The following is a 21,599-nucleotide window of genomic DNA, read 5'->3' as shown; positions in this document are numbered from 1 at the left end:
TTCTACTTGTCATGACTGCTCATGCTTCCTATAGTCAAATTCTATAGTTATAGAAAGTGTAAACAGAAATTTATAAATAAGTTTTGAAATAAGATGGAAACTTATTTTAAAATCTATCAAATAATATTTTTGCAATAGATTACCACATGAGGTTGGGCTTAACTGAGGACCCCGGGTGTCATTAAAAAATAAAAATCTTCACCAATCTTTAGGAGATCAAAGACTGTTAAGACTCTAAAAAGCAGAAAGAAAAACAAAAACAAAACTGGAAGCTACCAACGGGGCCTGCAGATTTTTCCTCTTTAGGATCTGTTAAGGTTCTGTTAAGTCATTAAGAAATAATGATAATGTTAGATGTCTTGTTCAGGTAGATTATATCATTTTATTTCTCTGATGATAGAGATCTGAAGATATGTTAAATTAATAATAATGTGGCACTGCAGAGCAAAAGTAGAAAACTTCTTGAGTTTCCTCTTTCTTGTTCTTTTTTGTTGGGGCGGGGTTCTTTCAGATGAACAGATATTGACTAGAAGTGGGGAGTGGAAGGGGTTGGGGCTGAAGTTGGTAAAAAAGAGATTAAATAGAGTTCTCCTTATTTTGTGATTTACAAAAGAGAAGGTATTTTGTTTGTATGTTTGTTTGTTTTTCTTTGCAGCCCACAACCTCTAAGATCTTTCATTAGAGAACTAAGGGGCTCATTTCTGCAATTGTTATTTTTACACAAGACTCTCTAGAGGGCCATGGGTTGCTAAGTAGATGCTATAATATATGAGTATACAAAATGACAGCTTGTATAATTTTTATAATTTTTCCTGACTGAGAACAGCAGGCTTGTCAAATTAGAAAAAACAATGAAACCTGAGTTAGATGTTAACTATGTGAAACCAGGATTTCTGTATAAGTAATGTTTGTAGTATCATACTTGAAATTATGTGTAGTTTTAGCCTTTATAAACTTTAGAAAGTAACGATGACTTTAAAGATATGAGAGACTAAGAGATATTTGGTAATTTATCTTCATATCAACATATAGCTACACTCGCTATATATGCAAAGTGCTATTCTAGATACTTCAGCAGTAAGGAAGAAGAAAAAATGATGAGTTGGATAAGATCCCTGTTTGTAAGGAGCTTATAATCTAATTGGAAAATAAAGCATAAGGACTTGAAAAGTCAAATTAAAGCACAAAAGTCACATAACCAAAACAGTAGAAGGGACAACTTGATACATGACATAATTAATGATCAAATTAGTGTCTAGACCAGAAGTTATTACACCTGGAAGTGCCACTGGAATTATATGGAGAGGTTTTAAGAAATTAAATACTTGAGCTCTACCCTAGTCCTACTGAATTAAATTTCTGGGCAGGGCATGGGAGGATAGAGGGTGTAAATTCAGAGAAGGGAGGAGTTGGGGGAAGCAAGACCTGGCATTTTGTACTTTATAAAACTCCCCAGTGGTGCTAATAATAACAGTTCCACAAACTTAGTGGAGCAGTATTTGAGAACTGCTGCCATGGGCCAGGATGGCACCACTGGGCAAACATGTTGCTGCCAGTAAAGGTGGCATGCAGACCAAATGGGCTTTGAGTTATGCAGGATTTCCAGCAGAAACTCCCACTTCTTTCCATCTCCACCTCTCTGATGCCTAGCACACTGAAGCTGAGAAATACTAGACTAGATCACAAGCGTAAGAGTACACAGTAGAGCCAAAAGGTTTCAAGGAGGGGTATCTCCATTGAATTTAAAAAGAAAAATCTTGCCAAAAATAGAAGAGAAGAGCTTGCCAGGGAAAAGGAACAGCATGTATTCAGGAAAGGAAAACTGGGCTTGAAGTGTGATACACTGAAGAATTGTTTAGAAGACAGGGTTCATGCAGGGGAATGCTGGACACTGGAGAGGCTCAGATTTCTTCCTTGGGTTCCACTGTGTTTTTGTTATGGAAAAATGTGAACACTAAGTCTAGGATTTTATAAATCTCAACTCAATAAACTCTATGTTACTTCTGTTTACTCAAGTTATATTTCAAATAGTGTCTTATTATTTTCACTGTAATCTGCACATGTAGGATGCATTCTTGGCTGTGAAATTTTGTTCCTTTTCCATATTTTTTCTTTAAAGATGGTTCTAGGTTCTTTAGTCAATTTCATTCAATTCTCATACGTAATAGAAAAAAGCTAGAACTATACTGACCTGATATTGATGAAAAAGTATTTGTGTACAAGATGCCTTTATTCAAAATGCCAGAAAACAAGAGTGAATTTCCAAGACGATTATCAGTGTTACTAAAGATTTAATGGTTGGGCTTATGCAACTTGAATTAAATACCAATACTATGGTTACCTGAGTGAGTGATTCCTGGTAAGATCAGGCTGACGCTCCTGAAGAATTTCAAAGATGTTGGGCTGGCGCAGAAATGCAACAATCTTGTCATTGTAAGCTGAAAAACAAACAAACAAAATACACACACACACACGTAACAATATTTTAAAATATGTTATTAGTTTTATGAACATAAATCTAGATTTTATAAATTTTGTTTTTCTGGTTAATATTGCTTGTATTCAAATTCATAGTTTAGAGCCACTATGGATATTTAAATTCCAGTTTGCGTCTATCTTGTTATATGAGTGTTGGACTTAGATCTGTTAGGTATGATTGACTTAAGTACTCATTAAACTCATTTTATGAGCTGTATTTATTACCAAATTGCAAGATGAGATCACCAACAAGATTCTAGACACTGATAGTAATACTGATTCTAGATACTGATATTGATTGCTACTGCTTACCAAAATCAACCTCATATGCAATTGTTAGAAATGGAAAACCATTTTCTGATTAAATGTCAGCCATCCACAGAGGTAAAGAGGCAGAGCAAGAGCTGCTAAAATACAATAGTTGCCCACAGCAACTACCGAAATGCAGAGTAAACCATGGCCAAATTCTATGTGGAAATAAATGCCATTTAGCCACAGGGTAGCTCTTTACAAAACCAACTACACTAGCAGCTACAATACAACCAGCATCACCAATTATGTACATAATATTTTAAAAGGAAAATCTATATCTTAGTCAAGGCTGGCTAATGTCTACAGACATTTTAAATTTAATGAATGTTTATTAAAGGCTCTGCTAATACTCTTTTGTCAAGAAAACTAATTTGCTTACTTAAGATGATTCATCTTGATTACATTTATTAATAATCAGAAATAGATATATTTAAACTATAGAACTGAGTGTCTGAGTTCTCAAACATTGGAGATCCTAGTTCACCCAATACTCCACTGTTCATATGATCAAGAAACATTCCTTACTTTAGCAAAATGTCAATCAAAAGACATATAATTCTCTAGACATTTGCCACTTCAAATTTTAACTACATCATGCTAATTTTAGTTAAATGTGAATGAAATTTTTAAAAAATACTATCTGCTAACATGGAATCCCACTGTCAAACTCAAAGTGTCCCTAACTGCACATTTCACCATATATAATAAAAACATTTCTATAATTGAAATTTTGTCAATTCATCTAAGATCAGAGACCAGATAACTTTTTAAACCACAATTTTATAGTACTTTAAAATTCTATGTTCAGTATTTAATATCATATTAGTAGTGACATAATAAAACATAGACTATTTGATTTCTACCCAAGATTTCTTCTTATTCAGTGGTTGTCAAACTTCTTTAGGACACAGGTACTGCATTATAATATTTCATGGTAAAGTCTTTCTTAAAAAAGTAAAAATTTAAAAGTAAAACGAGACAAATGAAGAGCTCCTCAAATTGAAGATGGAGCAGGGAGCCCATGTGGCCTCCTGCCAGCCTGTCTACTCCACCTGCCTTAGGGGCTCCAGGTTTGAAAACTGATCTACTTCAACCTCATCATTTTACTAACAACTCAAGTTGTTCTTTAAGCCTATTTGCCTACATTCATTTATTTTTATTTTACAACTTTGGAGACTTTTGCTGTCTTGCATTTGCTACAAAGCCCCTTAAGAATGTGCCATCACTGCCACTAGGCTCACACGCCATTTACACTCTGTCTCAAGCATTAGATGTATCCTATCAATACATAAATGCCTGTCCAGATGCCAATTTAAAATGGCCATACAATATAGTGGCCTTAACAACCTATTTTTCCTTAACTTCAAGAATCTAATATTATAGCTCCAATCAGAAAAGGTAGAGTAGTGTAAAAAATTCTCATCCTATAGGATTTTATAGACATAAGTGTTTTAAGACTCAAATCAATTTCTTAGGGATAATGCAACAGTTTCTCAGCACAGGGCAAACGTAGCAGGCTGACATTAGGGGATGTCATGAGAGAACGCATGGTACACACTGACACGAAAAGCAAAGATAAAGATTTCTGGAAAGGGATGACGTACCCACTGGAACCATGTCTTGGTACTGTGGCCTACTGACTGTATTGAACGTGCTCGATGGCCTGGGAAGAACTGGTGGTCCTGCATGTCGAGAATCTTCTCCCACCTGCAAACACAAGCAGTGTTTATGTTCTGCACCAAATTCTAGAGCACTTTACATCAGTACCCCAAGCCAAGTTGCTCAGGATACATGACAATGAGCACTGTTAAGGACCCACGGATCAGAAGAGAGGCCAGCTGAGGAGCCGACACAGGACTCTCAAAAGCTCTGCTTCAGTTGCTGAATTGAGGGGAGGGGCTGGAATATCCATGCCCTTGAGGGGGGCCAGGGCAGTAACTAGTGACCAAGGGGTATAGGAGCAGCTCAATATGCCTACAACTATTGGTGATGTAGATGCTGAATACCTGTTCCTCAGGATTAACTTCTACCTGCCAGAACACAAACCTGCAACAATACAGTCAGAGAGGACACTTGGGCGGTACAGAATTCATTGGGGCAGTGCCAGGATATACCTTCTTTTGGCCAAGGCAGGTCAGGGAATTCCCTGCCTCAGCAGAGGAGGGGCTGAAGAGAAGCAGTCTTGTGTGGGTTTCTGAGCTGGGTATTCGCCCCTCGGAAGCGATTTCACGTGCCTATTAGAGCACCCAGTACAACAGCTCTTTCTGCTCTGAACAGCTCCCACACTAGCGAGCTATTCATAGCAGGTGTGGAGGAGCTAAATAGGGTTGCCCCAACCTGAATTAGTTATTGTACCAATTATAGACTTAGAAATTCATACGTACAAAAAGATAAACAAAAATGCCCACTAACAGTCTTACCAGAAAACTCTAACCCTGCTTTAGCTTCTGTTTTAGCATGTCCCCCCCACACTACAGAAGTCTTTTAAGACAACAGCAGAACAGTCGTATAAGAGAGTAAGAGAACAAGAGGCAAAATAACCTCCTGGGTTTATAAATTGGCACTTTTAAAATACAATTTCCAGTCCCAGTCATTCAAACCCTCACAACCATTTTATCATATTGCATCCGTTAGGTGCTTGGGGAGAGTTCTTCTAAAGGCCCTAAAGCTGGAAATATTGTCCCCACCCTCCACTGCTTGTTTATCCTTCAAAAATGTTCTCACTCATTCTTCAAAGTGTAGTTCAAACAGCCCCTCCTCAATGAAGCCTTCCCTTCCCTTCAAGCTGACTTTAAATGTTACCTTCTCTGAGCTCGCACAGCACTTGAGGTACATTTCTAAAGCAGCTGCTGTTACTAACAGTCTATAAAGCATTTTTTGCTTGTATTGTTATTTGCCTGGATTATGGTTAGTTTTATATATTCTCTCCTTAATAAGAACACAGGAAATGTTATGTTATTTATTCGTATGCCTCACGCCACATTTCTACACTACAGGTGTTTAGTAAGTATTCATTTGTTGCATGGAAGAGATACCAAAATTTCTGCTACCTGGAATATTTGCTAAATGAGCCTAAGAGAATGGCTGGGAAGACTTGAGAATGTAACTAGAAATTTCCCACTCTGCTTCTCTTGAGTTACTGGCTTTGAGAAATAAAACCAGCCCCTCTTCGGGGAGATTCAATCCTTAACTACACCTTGTCAGTCACCAAACTTATCGTTTCGATCTACCAACATATAACTTCCCTCCTGTCAGTAAGTTGCCTTGTATCATCATTTCCCAGAACAGCCAAAGGTCTTCTCCTCGACACCCTGCTTCTTCAGACCAGACTTTCAGACAGTGGGCAAGCCATGATGAATGTGCGTATTACTGCAGGATGTGCGTGCTTCCGACAGCTGGGCCGTTCCCCTCAAAGGTTTAACGATGCTGCGGCTGAATGCTGAGTCTACATGGGGGCATCTCTGTTCCACTGCCCAGTCTCCATCAATAAGAAGAGAAATCTTCATTCAAATTTTTATACCTTAGTATCCCTACTACTAGACCCTGAAAATAATTCAAGTCCTGAGGCAGCGGAGTTGAAAGAAAATGTAAGCATAACTACTAATCTCATGCACACACTACTAATCTCATGTCCTGATCAGATGGAACAGTCAGCGTCATATTGTGAAGTCGAGATAAGGCAAGCGTCTAAAGTGCACTGGTCGTCTGATAAAACCAGGCAGGGCCCTAGTATGCTACATATCACGCACAAGGTCCAAAGGTGAGAGGTCTGTTCTGCTTTTTAGATGAATGCTATTAGCATCATCCAGTTCACCACTGATGGTTTATGTGACAGCCAGGTAGAGATTTATTAGCTGCTCATAAAACATGAATATTTTTGTGCATACCTCATCCTGCAATAGATTTATATATCATTTTTATATGAGCTTCTCATGTGTACTCTTCTATGTCTGCACTTACAACCAGCAAACACATGATCACAAGAGCCAGTATGTAAATCAAGAGGAGAAATTCCAAGAGTGGAATTTTAATGAATCAAATTCAGTTATTTATTACATTCATAATCTTTTCTCATAATAGAAGTTACAAAAACATTTGACATACAATATAATACTAAATATATGATATACACACAGATGTAACAGTGGAAAAGGCATGTAGGAGAAGAATCTTAATTCTATTTGTCAAAGGGAATTTTTAGAAACAATGTATATCAAGTGATGACATATGACATTCAAAGCATAAGTCTGTACTAAGGAGAAAATATTTGACCTAAAACATTCCTCTTTTATTTATTTAACCTACTACAGAAAAAGGGAAACAGGAAGAGATTATTTCTTTTCTCTTTTCTTTTTTTTTTTCTTTTCTATTTTTTTCTTTTTGGTTAGGTTATTAGAGAGCTCTCTTGTGGTTACCATGGGTCACTGCAAGCTTACAAAGTACAGTAGAGTACAGTAGAGCTTAAATCCACCCATTTTCTCTGAGCACTAGAGTACACAAATGAACTCTCATATATATCCTGACTTTAAAGAATATTAGTGAAGATACCACAACCCCATAGCCTTGGCCGAAGATTTTAATCTAATCCAGCAATCCTCACTTAGAAACTTCCCTGTCTTTAACCTAATTTAACCCCCTAAAAAGTTACATTCCTTTCTCCCTATGAAGCTCCTCTTAGGCATGCAAAAGGGCTCATCATCCTCCTCTCTTGAACACTGTATTGCATTATGAATTCTCTCTCACCACCTGCTGAATTTTTTTTCTTTAAATCTCTAATTTCTTCAACCTTTCCTTACATGTCCTACTTTTTAAACTTGTAATTTAGGCTCTGTGAGTTTGCAAAGAAGCCTCATCCACATTCCAACACTTTCGGCCTCCAAATGATAGTCTCTAAATCAAACTAGAAAAACAAAACAATAAGAAAGAGCCAGCACAATTCTATAAACCCCACATCCCGTGCTTCCATCAACCGACAGGCTGGTCGCTAAGGCTGGGGACTCACCTCTCCTGCGCTGTGGCTGCGCTGCCTGGTCAGGTGCTGTCGATGCACCAGCGCGCTCGTGGGTCTGCTGCTCTGAAGCGGGAGCCGGGGATCGATGAAAGTGGTGGTACGGGAGTTGTGGTCAACAAAAAATGCCTAGGAAGCAATCCGCTCAGTCAGCAGTCCATATGTGGCACATACGCGTTTTAGCGGTCCTATCATTTCACACATTCAGGGAAAGACCGCTTTGGAATAATGACCTTAGCTCCATTTTCTCGTAATTTCAAATCTTTGGGAGAATTTCTCCTTCCTCCCCCAGGACAGACCAGGACAGAGGAAGCAACGCTTAGACTGGATCCAGAATGAAGACAGCAGGAAGGAACACTGTTCCTGGCTTTAGGAAATACTCTAAGAGACAGTCATCAAAGATAGGATCTTAGAAAGAAGCCACCTGAATGGACACTTGAGCTTCTCTCAGCTGATGTTCTTTGCTCTTACTGCTACTGGTTATCATCAAGATCTTCCCCCAGACATCATTAACTTCTCTTCTCCTTCTATGCAATCGGCTACCAAGTCCTCCCCCATTTTCCCATTTTCCCGTTACAGTGTCTCCTCTGTTTGTTCCATCCCAGCCTGACTACAACTCATTCCACTATTTCAGGGCTTTCTCTTAAACATACAACCCTTCTTAGCTTCTCGGTTGTTCCACACCTCTACAACCTTATTCACTCAATGGCACCTCACTATCAGAATTTTTTTTTTTCTAAAAGCTTGACTATATCGCCACTCCAACCCAAAGCCTCTAATGGCCACCTGTTATCTATAGAAAAAACATTCCAACCCTTTGGTCAGTTTTCCAAGACTCTTTAAAATCTCCTCTCCCTTGCCTTTCCAGTTTAGTCACTGATCACACACCCAAATTCTATCACATATGACGACTATGGGCAAGCTACTGAAGTCCTCTGGACTATAGATTTCTTAAAAAAACATGTCTCCCTCATTCATAATAAACATTTCTCCTTCCTAAGGTGATAGGAGGGAGAAACCATGTCTGTCATGTTTACTGCAGAATCCTTTGTGTCATGAAATCATGAATGAGCATAAACCATTTCCCTCAGTTTTGGAGTAAGGATGGCATGCAATGTAGAAAGGTCTTTTAAAATTCTTTTTTGTTTAATTCTAACGCTCTACGCAAGTGCTACTTTTCATTATCATTAGGAACCAAATTGTATTAAGTTTGCAAAGTAAAATTCATTCAAGGCAATAATGAAGCCCATTAACTCAAGGACAATTAGAAAATGTAAGTTTTCCATGATCAGATAAAGTTAATGAGGTCATCAAAGATAAAAAGGACTATCAGAAGAGCCCAGAGACTCATTACCGATAAATCAAATGTCAGGACATGCGATATATGCCAGGTAACCTAAGCAAAAAAGAACTGACATCTCAAACTGATGGACCTCCGTTAACAAAGCATCTTAAAGACTAGAAATGACTGCATCTAGGCAAATCCCAGGGGCAGATGGTATATTTATGCCAATTAAAAAAATCACCTCTCCATTATGAAACAAAGTGTTTCTGTAGATACATAATCAGGAAATGGGTAGGTAGCTCCCAAATAGAAAAATGACTTCTTTAAAAAAATAACTTTAAGCAGAAAGTGCACTAGAAACAAAGCAGAGAAATGGCCAGAACAAGAATCCCTGTGTGTCCCTTCTCTCAATATCCAATTTCCAGGTACAGAGACCAGATTAAATGGAAGTTTTGTAGGAGATGGTGTCATCAACCTTACATCCCTGCGTAATGCTCCCTTTTTTCATAACCTATCAGATGGAATATCTTTCTTCTCTGATCTTGTAAAAAAAGTACACCAACGATAAAACCCCACACAGGCTTGTACTGGCAAGCTCTGGTCTCAAATGTGACACCAGTCCCCGTTTGATTTGAGCTTCTAATACACTTGGCTTATTATTTCTGCCATTATTTAAAATGTCATAAAATAGAAATTTAATTATTTTTACAAATAGACATTTCAAAATAACAGGTATTATAGTCAATCTCATATCCTCTTTATGTAAATTAAGATTAAGGTCTTATTACTACAATAATAATATGAGCCATGTTGTTTAAGAGAAAAATATAAAGAGTATGAAAATAGAATTGCCTGTTTACCTAATTTCTTAGGAATGTTCTGAAGGGACAGGTGGCCATTTGGAGGTAACAATGATGCACTTGTAATTATAAGGACAAATGGGTGTGTACATCTAGGTCAGTTGTGATTTACGTGGAGTGTCATAGTATAATTTGATGTTAAGAGGCTTGTCTAAAATCCATTTTCTAAAGAACTAGACTGTAAATGCCTTCAGGGCAGGGACTCTTTCTTACTCACCCTGTTCTCCCCAATAGCTTTTAGGGCTGCATCTGAGAAAAAGAGGGTGCTCAGTAAATAAACTGCCAAAAACTTGTATAGCAGACTCCTGGCCAAAGAAGACAACTGACAATGAACTAACCAAATACTAAAAGTCATGTTCTTTTACATAAGCATAGAAATACTGAAAGATTTGAGAAAAATAAATGAGAGAACTGTGTGTGTGTTGGGTGAAAAGTGTGCAGCGCTGAAGACTATAAAACCACAAATAGGAGAGATGGTTTTAAAACACCTCATGTGGACATGGATAAACTATCAAGCTACAACTTGAGAAGTCGGAGACAAAGTAGTGATGAAATGCTTGGGATCTAGCTTGGGTCTGAGCTCTAGCTCCACCAATTACTAATGACATAACATTGGGCAAACTACTTAACTTTTTCAAGCTACAATTTCTATTCTGTTAAATAGGTATAATAACACCTACATCGAAGAAAGAAAAAATGAGATGGTTCATATAAGTTTTTGAACATAGTGCCTATGACCCCTTAAATATGAGGTACTATTATTATTACTAATAATAACAGTATTAACTTCTGAGACATTTTTCTAAGGATTACAATATTTCTCCCTACAGCCCATACACAAAGCTAAAAAAAAAGAAAAAAAGGAAAACCAGTGAAACTACACTTTTCAGCCTCCTTGTAGGTATGTATGGCCTAGATTAAGCTCTGGTCAATGAGATGTAAACAGAGGGTCACGTGATACTTCTGGAAAACTCCCTTACAAGGAGATTTTTATAAGGTGAAACTCTCTTTCTATCCTTCATCCATTCTGCTCCCTAAAATGAAGATGTAATTGCAGGAACTCCAGCAGCCATACTGAGCCTTGAAGATGAAGGATGGCTGAGTAGAAGGCTGTAAGGAACCAAGGCTCTTACAACTTAAGAAACCACCTTAAGAGCCCTAGACTGCCTATCTCTGAACTTCATGTGAGGGAATGCAATCTTGTATATTAACTTTTCTATAGGTCTCTGTCACAATGCAGCCAAACCAAATCCTAACTGATGCACTAAAGTCTCAGCACAGAAGAACACATAAGCCAGCCACCACCATTAAAAATAAGAATTTCCATTATTCCATATTTAATGATTTCTCATTATTGTTCACCTTTAATACAGTTGGGTAACGGTCTGAGATTTAAGTGGAATGTAGAGCTGGGAAAGTATAAAGCTGAGATTTGAATCCATCTTTCTGACTCCAAAGCCCAGTGACCAGTGCCTCTTTCCCCCTCTCTCCTTTGCATAGTCTCCTCTTTTTTTTCCATTCTGCTTTCTGCCTCAGATTTTCCTTTTGATATTCTTCCTGCTCCCCTCACACCTCACACAGTACTTGATTTTAGAAGAGCATTTAAGTATTTATTGACGTAGGCTGACAGTAACAGTCACTCACAGAGCTGGGCCTCACCACTGTGTCAACGCTGCAAAGGCCGCTGCTGATGCTAGACCACGAACTGCACGTCCTCTGCACAGTCCCTATGGCTCCCAGCTGAGGCAGGGCTGTGGGTGGGGGACAGGTGCTAATTTGTATCCCACAAGGGGCTCCGTTTCACAGTAAATCGAATGTGTATAATGTTTACGTGTGCTTTTTAAGTCTGCCAAGGACTTGGGGGGAAAAGTCTCGATTAAGACCACTGTGGAAACCACACAGCTAGCACACTAGCACTAGCCTAGGACAGCACTGAGAAGCAATTCCTCGGCATGTGCTTTGGTCCTGCTCCGCTCACTGTGTGACCCTGGACAGGCTTCCTTGGTGCTTTGCTATATCCACATAAAGGAGATGACTCAAGTCACAGCTGAGTCGTGGACAATGTATTCTACTTTAAAACAAAGATCAAAGCATAGGAAAAAATACTGTGCAAATTTTAGGCTTGCCATTTCTATTTGTGATGCACAAATCAATTATGTCACAAAAGTAGATCACTTTCCCACAGGATATCCTAACTAGTTCAAGACAGTAAAGAAGCTGACCTATTCTTTTTTTTTTTTTAAATTTAATTTGGGTCATTTTTTATGTCACCATTCTTGAATAGCCTGCCTTTATTTATGAAATTGTCTACCATGTATTAATACAGTCTGAAAAAAACAGTATATTGAGAATGCAGACCATGAAAAAAAAAGCAATTGTATCAAAAAAGGAGTCTTTTCCAGATTAGCCACTAGCAAAGCAAATTTTGAACAACATAGATTCCTTACAGTTAAGTTTCATTAAGGAAATCCACTCAAGCTTCCCAGTGCTGGACCAAGTAGGACTCACAACATAATCAAAAACTGAAAGGAATGCAAATACCCACATTCAAATCTCATTTTAAAAACTTCTACCCTTTCACTGCTTCAGGGCACGATCAGAGTCAGAAAATATGGGCTAGTTGAAGCCAAGCGGTATTTCAGTGAGGCCAAACAAAATACACTTCTCTCTTTACACACTTCTTTTTTTAAGCTTCTATTATTTTAAGAAAAGAAAAAGCCATCGCTATTTGTGAAGAAATACCAACCTCAGCCTCAACAAATCTAAGTTACAGAAGTTTGAAATTGTTTCCATTTAACATGTTGCCAAACCAGGAATCCGTATTAAAAGACCGTGTAAACAAAATAAAACAAAAAGCATTTTGTAACTATGCTACAGAAAGACAGAACATCAGCTCTTCTTTCTTTCTCTAAAGAGCTATGGAAACAACGTAAGAACAATAATTTAGAAGTCAGAAGCATTGCATATTAAATCTGTTGTAACTTCTAGTTTCTCAACTCTATGAAGTCTTAAAATGCTCAAAAAGTTTATTGTAATCTACTTTAATTTTTATAAAGATTGTAATTTACTCACACATTCTCTCCCTTCCAAAATATAAATCTTTTCTCAGCTCCCGGTCCCCGCTCTAGTATTGCTCCAATTACAAGGAATAAACATGCTATTATTTTCTCTATACTACATCCCAGATAGAACTCTGTTACCAATAGTAGAGATGAAAAGGGCTGAATGATAGAGTTTATTATAAGTAAAAAACAGTCATGCTAACATTTTCTACCATTTGGTTCATTTGAAGGAGTGAGTGGTCCCAAATATCTCATTACATCTGTATCGATACAAAAAAGTTAAAAAGGTTATTTTGTTAAACTGCTATGATCAGAGATCTAAAGTTGCTAGGAGAGAAAACCAGGACACCTGGTACTGGGTTAGAGTTCTGGAAACAGTGATTGGTTAGTAGATGTGGATAAGTAAAACATCCCCAAACCTTCAGATGTAAAATGTTAGCTAAAGCTGGCGGGGGGTAGGGTGGGGTGTATTTTATGTGTTGGGAGGGGTGGTCTTTACGTGTTAGAAATATAATATAGGGGAGTCAGAGACATGCTGGGGATGGCTTGGACAAGCTCACAAGAGCTGATATTTCAAGGAATTCTGCGAACTGGTTGACAATGACGCTGGCAGCCTGAAATTGGCTATGGTGGGAGAATTTACACCGTGGAAAATAACAAATGCTACAGATCAGCCCTCTTTCCCCAACACCCCTGAGGAGCTGGTTGCTAAGCGTTTACCAGCACGTCCTGCAGAAGATCAAGAAATGGAGTTATCCCAATCAGCACATTTTAGGTAGAACAGAAGGGCATTGCCATGAAATTTTAAAACAGTACACTACATTTTTTAAAGATTCAATGCTGGTCAGAGAGAAACTGTTTAAAAATAAAAGGCAAAGGCCATCTTCACATTTGGGCAATTCCTTCAAGATTCCATGAGTCTAGCATTCTACTCAAAAATACATTCACAAAACCCACCCCTGCTCTACTCTCTCATTCAGAAAGGTACACTGCCCCAGAAGGATTCTTCACCTTTGCCTCTATGTGCGATGTGTGGGTTACTTTTTGATCTAACAAGTTTTGTAGCCCCTTAAAAATAAGCAAGAGATCCTCTAAAAACCATGTGTTATTTATAAATTTAGAATTTAAATTCCTCTCTACCTGGACTGCTGTGTAACCAGAGGTGATTAAACCAGATAACCACCACAAAGAGGTATTAGTCGTTTCAAAGCAATTAAAGAGATGTGCCACAAAAAATAACAAATATAGGGCTCGAATGGACAAAAAACATAGTTTTCAAAGCGTAGAACTTACTCTGCTGAGAGACTTTTGAAATTCATTTGAAACCTCCAAATATTAAGTTGCATTTTAGTCATTAAGATGAACCTGACCCAATAAACGGTTGCTATCAGCTTCATGTGGGATTGAAACTAGAGTCTATGTCATCACTGGGGCCACTTCTACAGCCACATAGGCTATTAGGGTCTGGTAAAACGAGAATCCTCAAGTAGGCTCGGACTGTGGTAACTTTCACTGTGCAAATATTTGCTCTCTTCTAAAAATCTATCCTTGTAACCATAACTGCTACTTGCCATGGTCATCAAAGTTGAGTATTTGGAGCATACTGATACTTAAACCCCTAATCTGACATCCAAAGTCACAAACCCCTGGAGTTACAAAGCCTGGCTTTAGAAAGCTTTGGGAAAAGACATTTCTCATTAAATAAGGAGAAGGTTACAGTTTTACATTTTTATTTAAAGAACACATGATGGGACTTCCCTTGTGGCGCAATGGTTAAGAATCCACCTGCCAATGCAGGGGACACAGGTTCGATCCCTGGGCTAGGAAGATCCCACATGCCATGGAGCAACTGAGCCCATGCGCCACAACTACTGAGCCTGCACTCTAGAGCCTATGAGCCACAACTACTGAAGCCCGTGTGCCTAGAGCCCATGCTCCGCAACAAGAGAAGCCACCGCAATGAGAAACCCACGCACTGCAACAAAGAGCAGCTCCCGCGAGCCACCACTAGAGAAAGCCTGAGCGCAGCAACGAAGACCCAATGCAGCCAATAAATAAATAAATAAATAAATAAATAAATAAATAAATAAATAAATTTATATATATATAAAAAGAACACATGATGTATATATCACTTTTAAAGTTCAAAGTTTCTTAGCATTTCAATTTAGGCTGAAGTGGAGTGATCTGGGGGAAGCACCCTGTGTTGATACTGTTTGAGAGTACAAAACAAAGTGCTCATTCCATATTTAACATCCAAATGGGGAGTCAAAAAATAAAGAATACTTTTTATAAAAATTAAACCGAATGATAAGTCCATTATGTAAACTTAAGAAATATCAAGCTTTGTTGTATTTTTCTAATTGTCCGTGTCATTTTGTGTCATTCTCTGCTCTCCTTAACCCTCTGCAATGGTGCTTCCACTGATTTTACTCCGTCGACATCCGCCTGTGATGGTTAATTTTATGTGTTGATTTAACTGGGCCACTGTGTGCCCAGACATTTGGCCAAACATTATTCTGGATGTGTCTGTGAGTATGTTTCTGGATGAGATTCACCTTCAATCAGCAGACTGAGTTAGGCAGACCACCCTCTCTAATGTGGGTTGGCCTCATCCATTCAACTGAAGGTCAAAAGGCTGAGTAAGAGGGAATTGCCTTGGCCTGACTGAATTGGGACATTGACGATTTCTCGGGTCTTGAGCCTGCTGGGTTTTGCATTGGCTCTTACACAATTAGCTCGTGTGTGTGTGTGTGTGTGTGTGTGTGTGTATCTATCACAGGGTCTCTCAAAATATTCCCATTACTTCTTCAAAGGAACCAAACATACCCACTCAGTTTATTCCTTTCTCCATGTCTTTACTTTGGTGTTTTCCTTCCTTTCCCACCCTCTATTTTCTCTCCTCCACAGCCTAATTTTATCACAACCCTACTCATCATTCAGGGTTCAGTTCAAATCCAATCTTTATTATGAAAACTCTCCAAGCATCCCATGTCAGAAATAAGTCATTCTTGCGCCTATACTAGTGCATGACGCACATTCTGTTCTTTTATAATCCAAATGAGAGGCATTAGGGGTAAAACGGTCTGCGGAATGGGGAGGGGTGCTTAGTGGCTTTACACAGGAAGTACACGATCCTGTGTAAGTGTGTGGATCTGATTTCAGTTCCAGTTCTAAGAAGAAAGTTACTTCTCTTGCTAAGGATGTTTTTAAAATGCTATCTTCACGACTATAGCTTACGGCAAATGTAACCACCAGAGTAGAAAGACCACTAACCCAGCAAAAGGACAAAGCTACCAGAGAGACCACAGTAACGGAGCACTCATAGCAGAGAAAAAGAGAACGCTCTGGGTCGTTATACAGGTTTCAGGCAGAAGCAAACACTCGGGGGCAGACCACCATGCAGTGGTCTGGAACAACATGGACAAAAAGAATAAGAACAACAAAAGGAACCCTACTGTGACACAATCATTCTGTTGGACCACCTCAGTTAAGGGAGATTGGCAGTTTGTTGAGAGGAGGGATGGGACACTGATGCTAATTCCACGGTGTACCTTTTATATGTCATTGTGTATTTCCCATTAGACTAAGAATTCAGCCATCAGTAGCAAATCTTTATCATTTTCATAAAAGTCTAAACTGATGCAACTCTTTAGTTATTGTTCTAGATACTGTAGATTCTTGCTTCTACCTAACCACGCAAATCAAGGTTTTGGAAAGCTGGGTAGGAATAACCAAGCGGGGAGCATTTCTGGTTTAGTGTGCTGTATGGTCTGTTTTATTCTGCAGGTGTTTGCCTAGTCCATATTGTGCTTTCCCCAAACTAAGTCATAAACCTCTAGAGGCTTGTAATTGTACTGCTTTTATCTTCTACACTATAGGTAATAACAGATTAATTACTGAATAAATTATTTACTTATAATCTTAATTATTTTTCTTCCATTTGTAATCCCATGATTATCTAACTGGATGCCAACCACAGCCCCAGGAGCTGGACAGGACAGATTACTAACACTCACTTTAGAGGAAACTGAGGTTTGTAGAAGTTAGGTCAGACAGTGATGGATCCAAGAAACCTGACCCACAACAGCATAATTTCCGCAAATCCTCCAAATTAAAAATGAGAAGGAAAGAAGGGAAGGGAAGGGAAAGGAAGGGAAGGGAAGAGAAGGGAAAGGAAGGGAAGGGAAGGGAAGGGGTAAAGAAAGCAAGGAGCAAAGGAGGAAAGAACTTTTAAAAAGGAAGAAAGAAAGAACACTCCTAGCTTAAGTAACATTTGGTTTTCCTTATTAAAACTCATATTCATCTACCAGATATATTATCCCCATGAGCACATACTAATGATCAAACCAAGCCAAGAACCAGAAGCATTTTAACCAAGCCACATTTTAATACTACTGATGCATATTTCTTGCATAAATATAAAAAATTTATATCAACACTGTAACTCAGATCCCAAATTACCCTTGATTTTTATAGTCCTGAGAGTGTACAAAAGTTTAAGAATTATTACAATAAGAAGCAAGAAGAGATTTTCTTTCTATACTGGCCTGCTTTCTTTGCTTATATGTTTTGTTTCAAATAAGGCAAGTCAAAATGTGTCCTGTATGTTAGCTGAAAAGCCTAGACATTAGGTCTAACAAATATGTATACACAGATGTTGATCACAGTCTCGTGAGGACTATCCTGCATAAAATAAAACTTGGATTAATTGCCAAAAATCAAAATAACTAAGGAAATCAAATAATAGAACAAAATACTGATTAAAACATAGTGTGGAATTCTGAACAAGGTACCTTTCCAAATGTAATTAAAAATAGAAAGAAAAGCATTACATATTTGAAGTCAAACCCAATTTGGAACTATATCATCTAATCTTTAAGACTGAAGAATCAAAGATCTATGTAATCTAGGAGCTAAAAAGGGAAACTCAGCCTTACTCTAATTCAACCTATTTATTTTTTAAACAGCTTTATTGAGATATAACTCAAATACTATACAATTCATCCAATTAAAGTATAAAACCCCCTGTTTTTAGTATATACACAGGATTGTGCAACTATCACCATAATATAATTTTACAACGTTCTCTCCTCCAAAAGAAACCCCATACTTGTTAGCATTCACTCCCCATCCCATCTCCAACCGAAGGAAACCAATCTACTTTCTATCTCTATAGATTTGCATATTCTGGACATTTCATATAAATGGAATCGTACAATATGTGATATTTCTGTGACTAGTCTCTTTCACTTAGCAAATATTTTCAAGGTTTACCATACTGTATCAGTACTTCACTCCTTTCTATTATTAAATAGTATTCCACTGCATGGATCTACCACATTCATTTATTGATTTATCAGTTAGACATTTGGGTTGTTGCCACCCTTCGGCTATTTTGAATAACACTACTGTTTTGTGTACAAGTTTTTGTTGGGAAGCAGATTTTCATTTCTCTTGGGTATATACCTAACTTGTGGAATTGGTGGCTCACGTGGCCACTCTTTGTATAAATGTCTTTCCAAAGAAGATATACAAAAGATCAATAAACACATCAAACGATGATCAAGCTATTCATTTGTAGACATGAGGAAACTCAGATGCAGGAAATTGAAATGATGTATCCCAAGTCAGTTAGATTGTTAGCAGCCAGTGAGGTCTAGCCTAACCTTGTACAGAAAAATTATTACAGGATTTGGATACAGAAGGACATGGATATGTATATGAAAGCTTACTTGTACACAACATCTTTGAGCATTAGTTTCTTCATCTATAGCAAAATCTACTCCCTAGGATTATTGTGAAATTTAAATGAGCTAATATAATATCCCTATCATAGAACCTGGCATCTAATAACCCATCAATATATGTGAATGTCATTTCTTTCCATTATTCTATGTGTCCCTAGCATAAGGACTCTATGGTATTTAAGCATGAAGTCATGTATGTGTTTCTGGTGAGGTGTCCTCCGCTACAATACCTATGATCTAATCAAAACCTCTATGTACGACTCAGCCTTGAAGGATGCCAGTGGTCCTAGCACCTCGCCTGGAACTCTTGCTCCTTGGAATAATGAAGTATCTCTCATTTCCAAAGACAATCCCTCCCAATAGAGCGTACTGGTTAGGAGTCATGCTCCTAGAGTTAGAATCCCGAATTCTTCACTTGTTTGCTAATACGCACATTATTTAACATCTCTAAATTTCAATAAAATGTGGGTAGTAATAATAATACCCACCTCAAAAACTCCCACAAGGTCTAAATAAGACAATCCACGAAAAAGTGCCCAGTACAGCGCTGGGTACGTGGTACAAGCTTAATAAATGCAGGCATCCTCATGATCACCGCTGGCACTGCCATCAGCATCACCATCTCACCTAGTGAGGCTGGATATCCTGTTCTTACTCTTTAATCCATAGTCAATTTTAAAAGAATATTTTACTTCTCTTCTTTTATGTAAGTCAAGGGCATTTTTCACTCTAGAACTCTCAACAAAAAAAAAAAAAGAAAGATCTAGAATCCTGTGAAATCTCACCCAATTTAAACCCTTGGCCTTCAGCAATTAGAAAAAAAAAGTCTCCTCCAAAACTGAAGACAGCTAAAGTGTAGTACAAGCATAATCACCACCTTGTTCAAACATGTAATGTGAAAAATCCAAGACAACGATGCATTAAGAGAGGTCAAATCAGGCAAATCTTTGGAGCTACTTCTGGTGAGAGTGCAGGAGGAGGAGTGAGTGGCAATGGGGAGAGAGCCTGGAAGCTTCCTCCTCTGTCCAAAGCAGAGATCACTGAATAACCAGGAAGCTACAGGTGACAAGTTTCATTCATTCATCAAACTCGTTTTGAGAATCTTCGATATGAATGGCACTGGGGTCGAAGAGGGGGTAATTAAAAAATAAACAGAAGAACTCTCAAGAAGGGGATCATCTGCTTGGGAAGATAAAATAAGTTAACAGCTAAACCTTGAGACAGATGGTGACAGCTGTCAGGAAACAGTGCAAGGGAGACTACGAGGGGATTCACTTATGCCTGGAGAGCCAAGAGCAATCCACCCAATATGCTGCCCTTCGATGATGTGTCTGAAAGCCCCCACCCCCTCAACTATGGTAGGAGACCCTACCACAGGCTCCCAGAGCACCTTTTATTACCTTCACTATAGTTGCTAGAAGATATGCATTCACCCTCTTCACTGGTGAGAGGCAGGGTGTAAGCACAGACTTTGCAGCTGGAAGGCCTGAGTCAAATCCAATTCTATCACATAATAATTATAGGACCTTGGTCAGTTCACTTAGCCATGTTATGCCTCAGTTTCCTCTTCTAGAAAATATGGATAAAAATCACAGTAAGGCACAAGGCTGCTGTGAGTATGACAGGAACTCATCTAAGAGCCTATAACATGTCTAACACATAGCCAATGCTACACAATGCTACACTGTTAGCTTGTACCACTGTTATCACAGTGGCATGTACAGAGTAGGCATTCAGAAATGTGTTGAATGACAAACAAAAACACGAGAGGAAGATGCTGCGCTTGAGCAGGGACGATGGAGCCAAATTTCAAAGCCTGAGCAGCTAAGTTTGAAAACGTTCCTCTTAAGAACTATTCCTTTTCACGCAGGTGAGGATTTGGTCATCCTGTGCCACGTCAATTCTAGAAATCAGTCTTCACTGTGGGAAAACAAACTCACAGTATTTAATAGCTTATGATGTCATATTAAGTGGGGAAAAAAAGTTTACTCCCTTTAAATGTTCTGGAGGGAAAGCAATTCATTAAAAAGGAGAGCTAAAATCTCAGGCTGGAAGAAAACCTACTAACTGCCTGGAGGATGGGAGCCATGGCCTTTAAAGTACAGTCAAAAGCAGCACAGCCAAATACAGACATGGCAGGAGCCTCTCCCAAATGTTCTTTTAAGCTATTTTAGTTCACTGGAAGTCAATCATTTGTAAAGGAAGGATGGGGGGAAGCACAGGGAGATATACCTGCTTTCGTTAAGGTAGCCAGCTTAGCTAAAAATCTTATTAAAGTCCAAATGCACAAAGCAGAGAAATCAGGCTAAAATGATCATCTTTCAGGCCTGTCTGATACTCCACAAGGCTGGGGGTCCTTCCACATCTTTCACTCCACACAACATTCAAATGCAGAGCCACCAACAGACTGTGAGGCCAGCTATCTACCAGCCCACATTCGGGGCTCTTTACAAAGCTTACAACTTTAAGCTGAAACCCCAAATGAGTCCAAACCCTCAGGGAATAGATGGATGGTCATGTTACCCACACAACTGAGATAATGTTTACCTCTGTTTAACCATCGAAACTTTTATAAAAGCTATGAGACAGAACTTGTTCTTAAGAATACATCATAACTCATCTTAAACAGTATCCTAAGTTTAACTTAAACTTTTCTCAAGGTTCAGGTGTTATTAATAAGAAGCTCTCTCCTGAAGCATGTCTGGCAAGTTGTAACTGGCAAGAAAGGAACCTTCCCTTCCACGTCCGCACAATAAATTCCCAACTCCCTTTAGCTAAGAACACAAAATGACTTAGCAAGGTAAGTCTCTACATGAGCAGAAATATATGCAGCATTATCTCCAC

General features: G+C 38.5%; 1 protein-coding gene across 5 annotated transcripts in view; it reads right to left on the bottom strand.

The window, feature by feature from the left end:
- Positions 1–21,599, bottom strand: part of HECW2 (HECT, C2 and WW domain containing E3 ubiquitin protein ligase 2) — a 387,653-nt gene that overhangs the window by 73,995 nt on the left and 292,059 nt on the right. For all 5 annotated transcript variants that reach the window (XM_057746089.1, XM_057746091.1, XM_057746090.1 and 2 more), the window contains 3 exons: positions 7,793–7,927; positions 4,395–4,497; positions 2,342–2,438 (listed from right to left, as the gene is read on the bottom strand). In XM_057746089.1, the coding sequence (XP_057602072.1) occupies positions 2,342–2,438; positions 4,395–4,497; positions 7,793–7,927 (335 nt within the window). The remainder of the gene's footprint in view (positions 1–2,341; positions 2,439–4,394; positions 4,498–7,792; positions 7,928–21,599) is intronic.

The sequence above is a fragment of the Hippopotamus amphibius genome, chromosome 8, assembly GCF_030028045.1.
Source record: "Hippopotamus amphibius kiboko isolate mHipAmp2 chromosome 8, mHipAmp2.hap2, whole genome shotgun sequence".
NCBI classification, from domain to species: domain Eukaryota; kingdom Metazoa; phylum Chordata; class Mammalia; order Artiodactyla; family Hippopotamidae; genus Hippopotamus; species Hippopotamus amphibius.
This window is presented reverse-complemented; position numbering and strand designations above follow the sequence as displayed.